Raw genomic sequence first — 6041 nt, 5'->3', positions numbered from 1 at the left:
ATACATGCAATAGTTTTGTGTTTTAGCTCTCCTGCTAGGGTTATCAGCTCCTTGAAGGAACTCTTGTTCATCTTTGTGTTACTTTTGGTCTGGGTTACATCAACTGGTATACTGAATACATATTAACTTAGTATAGTGCCTGGCATTTAACAGATTCTCAACAAATATTTGCTGAATATGAGAGAATAAATAGCTACTGAATAAAGAAACAAGGATTATTTAAAATCAGAGAGAAAACTCCATATATGTTATTTAATCCAAACAGTTTAATTCAAACAATCTGGAATGTAAAAATCACTTTCTCATATTAGAAGGAGATCGGACTCCCAAAAAAGATTAGCATTCTTTAGTCAAGCAAAAATTGGCAGTTAACAAACAGCTAAATCAGGCTTAAAATTCAGGTCCTCTCCAGTATCTCCTAAGTCATGTGTAATTCCAAATATGACATTAGAGATCAAAGAAGAAAGGGAAAATGTTTCCCATTCTTTTTTACTTTATATAAATTAAGGGTACCTGGCCCTAATCTTTTTTCCAACACTTCCCCAAATAACCCTTCCCTACAAAGAAAGAAGTCTAAGAAAACTCTCTAAACATATTTAAGTAGAGGCAAGCCTGAAAAAAAATGCAAAAACCTAAATGGTGTTAGCCTATGGTTCACCTATTTTCTTGGCACCTCAAATTAATGGCTTGGGTGTTGGTGTAGGGAACACTTGGCCTGTATATTGAGGTAGTCGCTAGAAAAAATTCTGGGCACAACATCTGTTTAGCAATTGGGGACATATAAATATGTTATCATAACGTTTTGGAGCCGATATTTTACAGATCAACTAATTATTCCTCTCTCTAACGTTACAGATGAGCAAGCGCAAATGATTTGCCCAGGGGTTAAAAAACGACTTCCTTACACAGTGGCAGCATCAGAACTGAAATTCAGGTCTTTTGTCTCCTAGTGCAGTGTTTTTCCCATTACAATACAGTGACTTTGTAAAGCAGGGTTAATTACACTTCACGGCGTTTACATCTTAATCACAAACTATGGGTCAAATACTTAAATTGAACTTCTTTGTCTAGCTTCAAGTGATTCGGTGGCAAGATTTACTAGTGAGGCTGCTGCCTATAGGCCTATGCTGGGCGAGTTCCTTATTTTTATATCCAGAAATTAGTCAGAGCTTGGCAAGTAAGACTTCTGTATATAATAATGCATGGGCCAATGTCTCCTGTAGCATCTTACTCACATTCAGGAAGCAGGGCCAATTCTTTCATAACCCACAGGTAACTGTCCTTTCTCAAACAGTGTAGGTGGGTATTAAAGCACCTTTGGTGGGATAGCTGCACAGGTGTTGCTTCTGAATTGGTGTTGAGGAAGTAGGCATAAAACCTCATAAAGAACTGCGATTGGTACCTGAACACTTTAAAATCCCATGGGGAAGACATGCATGGGATGGCAGCACATACCTCTTAACCATAACTCAAGACACGGCAGTTCAGATTTCATGCATGACCCTAATTCACACTTAGATGAGATCAATGAAGGAAGAATCATCCTGTAATAGTAGACCAATAACAGGTAAGTAATAGTTAGAGCACATGAGACAAAGGACAAGGAACAGGTTGCCTTATTACATTTTACAAAGTATCATTTTCCCCAGTAGTCAAGGTAGCATGGGCTGTATTTCTTCAACAGGTCACATGCCTGAACAGGGTTGCAGATGTCAAAGACAGTGAACAAATCCTCACTAAGGAAAAGGTATTTAGGATACGGACACTTATACCACAGATGACAATTCTGCTTGACAGAGATGGCTTCTTGGATGTTTTTAATCCATGGTGAAGAAAGTGTTGCTCCTATTTGAAAGTCGATGAGTTGACTGAAGAAACTGTTGATTACAGAAAAACAAAAATCTTCTCTAGATAGCTGGCTGATGGCTGGGAAAGTCACAAATCTCCAGGAGCACTGGATTTCAGGAAAGTTGAGTCCATTCTCAAAATCCCTTTTTAAAACTGTTAGAGAATGCATAATAAAATAAAGCAATAACAAAAAACCCTCACACGTAATATGTGACTGCTGCTTGTTCTACTTTTTGGAAGTAATACTAGCCACATTAGAAAGTCCTTAAACTCTGCATTTGGGGCTGAGCATGATGGCTCACACCTGTGATCCCAGCACTTTGGGAGGCTGAGGCAGGTGGATCACCTGACGTCAGGAGTTCAAGACCAGCCTGACCAACATGGGGAAACTCCATCTCTACTAAAAATACAAAAATTTAGCTGGATATGGTGGTGCATGCCTGTAATCCCAGCTACTTGGAGGCTTAGGCAGAAGAATCACCTGAGTCTATGAGGCAGAGGATGCGTTGAGCCGAGATTGTGCCACTGCACTCCAGCCTGGGCAAAAAGAGTGAAATTCTTCTCAAAAAACAAAACAAAACACAAAAAAATCCACAAAACTCTGCATTTGGAAAACAAATAAAAAATAACATAATTTACATAATTCTCACACTTCATCACAGATAACAATTTCCTGTTTTTGACAAAGCAAAACAAAAGCTAGAAACTGCTCACTGCAGACGTAACAATGTTATATTCTATAATCTAAGGTCCATTATGCTTTGATAAAATTATATTATATATAATCAACTTCTTTGTGTAACTTGAAAAGACATCAAATTCCATAATATATATGGAACTCCATGTGTTTTGGTAATATATTTGATATGTTTTGTTAATAAAATAAATTTAAAAAGTCAATCAATAAAAATGTGGCAGAAAAGATAAATTCATTATGTCAGTATTTGATTAAATGTAATACAGAAAATTGGGATTCTTTCACTGCATATCACCAAACACTGGGTGTCACTTAATTGAAATAAAACACTGATAGCCATGGACTATTTACAAATATACCGAAATTTTTAAATGAGAGAAACTTCAACAAAAACCTTGATGATTAAAAAATTCAAATTGTGCTACATAGACTGTATTCCAAAATTGCTGCTAAAAAATTTGCTTTTAGTTTACAAGACATAATTCAGGAGAACCTCAAAGAAAAATGTAGCAATTAAGTTTGGAAAAGCTATAAAAGAGACTTCTACATTTTGAATAGACATTTTTCCCTTTCCCAAAATGTGTATTAGTCAAGAAGCACGTTCATAAATTTCACTAAAGAAAATAGCCAGGTGCGATGGGCTCACACCCAATCCCAGCACTTTGGGAGGCTAAGGTGTGTGGATCACAAGGTCAGGAGTTTGAGACCAGCTTGGCCAACATGGTAAAACCCCCCATCTCTACTAAAAATATAAAAATTAGCCAGGCATGGTGGCAGGCACCTGTAATCACAGCTACTCGGGAAGCTGAGGCAGGGGAATCATTTGAACCTGGAAGGCGGAGGGTGCAGTGAGCCCAGATGGCACCACTGCACTCCAGCCTGGGTGATAGAGTGAGACTCCATCTCAAAAAATTAAACAAAAACTAAGGAAACCTTAATAAACTATCACCTTAAATTAATAATAATGGATTGGCCGGGCACAATGTAGAGCAAGACTCGTCTCAGGGGGAAAAAAAAAAAAAAAGAGATACTGTATTCTTAGTAATGTGACAGGTTCACTCCATCAAGTGGCTTTTACAAAGGTAAGATCGTATCACACTGCAGTCAACTACAAAACCAAAGATACCAAAATCCAAATTTAAAGAAACACATTTCTAAAGGAAGCCTATTTAAAGGCTTTAACATTTACGAGGATTTCACTGTCACAAGTACATTTTACAAAAATATAGTTTCATAGGTTTCATGAAATGTGAACAAGCTTACTGTTATCTAACATCTAGAGTAAATGATTAAACAGTCAATGCAAAGTTGTATTACTAAATAAATTGGAAGCCACAGAGTCAATATTCCTCATAAAAATAAGTAAGAGTCCATCATGGTCTTGGTTGTCCAATTCTATTATTAGTTCCATATCTACTTGGTATATTTGTAAAACCAGTCCTCAATCCTTGAGTTGCTCCAATTCCTGGAACTCTAAGTCCTTGATTAAGCATGCTGCTATAAGGTGTGTGTCCATGATTAAGACCAAAACCATAAGGCCTTGTTTGTGTGTTCAGAAGAATAACTGGGTTCACATTTTTCCCAGGAGTGTTAAATGAAAATTCTGGAGGTGGACTACTAGGTTTAGCAGGAGTTGATGTAACTGGGTTCAAATCATCAGTACCCTTTAAAAGAGGCATTGGGATTATGTGATGATCTGAAAAATTGAGGACATTGGCTGCAACAGGCCCAGACAATAAGGCAGGCCTAATCCAGTCATCCTTGAAAATTTGAACAGTCAGAGTAGACACCAGAGTGTACAGTCTGTTGGTCACATGAGCAAGAACCATTTGTTCATTTGCATCTCGTCGAATTCTTACATGCACTGATCCAGCCTAAAAGGGGCAAAATCATAAGAAAGAGATTGCTTAGAATTATAAGGAAAATTCCATTAGAAACAAATATTTTATTTATGATTTGGTCAGTTCTTGGTATTTTATCTGAAAGAAAAAGCTTAATGTTATTTTTAAAGACTACTTGCTGGTAATTATCACTGCAATGAGTTAAAGAAATAATTTGTGACTCTTTAAGATACAGAAAAGGAAAATCCATGTACAATCAAGATAGCATGTTATAATACAAGGAAGAATATAAATGAAGCATATGAAAAATACAGTGGAAGAGCCAAAAAGGTAGGTATTTCAAAAAGTGGAGACAGGCATTCCACACTGAGGGAAAAGCAATTAAAATGTATGGCATACTTGGTAAGACTAAGCAATAATACTAATATATAAAGAAGTCCTGGCTGGGCTCAGTGGCTCACATCTGTAATCGCAGCACTTTGGGAGGCTGAGGTGGGCAGATCACCTGAGGTCAGGAGTTTTGAGACCAGCCCGGCCAACATGTTGAAACCATGTCTCCACTAAAAATACAAAAAATTAGCCAGGCGTAGTGATGCATGCCTGTAATTCCAGATACTAGGGAGGCTGAGGCAGGAGAACTGCTTGAACTTGGGAGGCAGAGGTTGCAGTGAGCCGAGATCACACCACTGCACTCCAGCCTGAGTGACAGAGTGAGATCCTGTCTTGAATTAAAAAAAAAAAGAAAAAAGAAAAAAAAAAAGGAAGTCCAAGTATTTCAGTGAGCAGAAGAAGAAGAGAAAAGAAAGAGAAGGAAGAGAGGAAGGAAAAAAGAGAGGGAGAAACAGAAGAAGGGAAGTGAGGAAGGCAGAGAGGGAGAAACAGAGGAAGGGAAGAAGGAAGAAGAAAAATGATAGGTAGGTAATAAGGTTAAAAAGAGGCTACCAGAGGATTCTAAAGTGAGAAGGAGTTTTTATTTAACAGAAACAACCAAACAGAAATAAAATAATCGGAGTTCAGAAAAACTGTAGGTATGGATGACTAGTAATTAGGTAGGAAAAAAACTGCAACAATCTAGATTAGAAATGAGGAGAGCTTCCAGGCGTGGTGGCTCATGCCTGTAATTCCAGCACTTTGGGAGACCAAGGCAGGTGGATCACCTGAGATCAGGAGTTCGAGACCAGCCTGGCCAACATGGTGAAACCCCATCTCTACTAAAAATTCAAAAATTAGCTGGGCATGGTGGCATACACCTGTAATCCCAACTACTCAGGAGGCTGAGACAGGAGAATCGCTTGAACCCGGTAAGTGGATATTGCAGTGAGCAGAGATCATGCCACTGCACTCCAGTCTGGGTGACAGAGCAAGACTTCGTCTCAAAAAACTAAAGAAAACAAAACAAAAGGAATGAGGAGAGCTGAACTAGGATAATAGTGGAATCAGAGAGGGACAAATAGATACATCATATTCCAGGGGCAGAAATGGAAGGACTTGATATCCAACTGGAAATAAAGGATGAGGGAGACTGACTCATCAAAGATGATCTCAGGGTTTCTAAGGGATAGAGAGCACCAGGCATTACAAAGAGGGTTAGAAGTACATTTGTTAACTTGAAAAAATGTTTACCATAAATTATGGGGTTTTTTTTAGTTATGTCT

General features: G+C 38.0%; 1 protein-coding gene across 6 annotated transcripts in view; it reads right to left on the bottom strand.

The window, feature by feature from the left end:
* Window positions 1-1528: 1528 nt before the first annotated feature.
* Window positions 1529-6041, bottom strand: part of SLC30A6 (solute carrier family 30 member 6) — a 65356-nt gene continuing 60843 nt past the window's right edge. For all 6 annotated transcript variants that reach the window (XM_039479023.2, XM_074395715.1, XM_074395714.1 and 3 more), the window contains one exon: window positions 1529-4419. In XM_039479023.2, coding sequence (XP_039334957.1) covers window positions 3919-4419 — 501 coding nt within the window. In that variant the 3' untranslated portion in view covers window positions 1529-3918. The remainder of the gene's footprint in view (window positions 4420-6041) is intronic.

The sequence above is a fragment of the Saimiri boliviensis genome, chromosome 1 (assembly GCF_048565385.1).
Source record: "Saimiri boliviensis isolate mSaiBol1 chromosome 1, mSaiBol1.pri, whole genome shotgun sequence".
Lineage (NCBI taxonomy): Eukaryota > Metazoa > Chordata > Mammalia > Primates > Cebidae > Saimiri > Saimiri boliviensis.
This window is presented reverse-complemented; position numbering and strand designations above follow the sequence as displayed.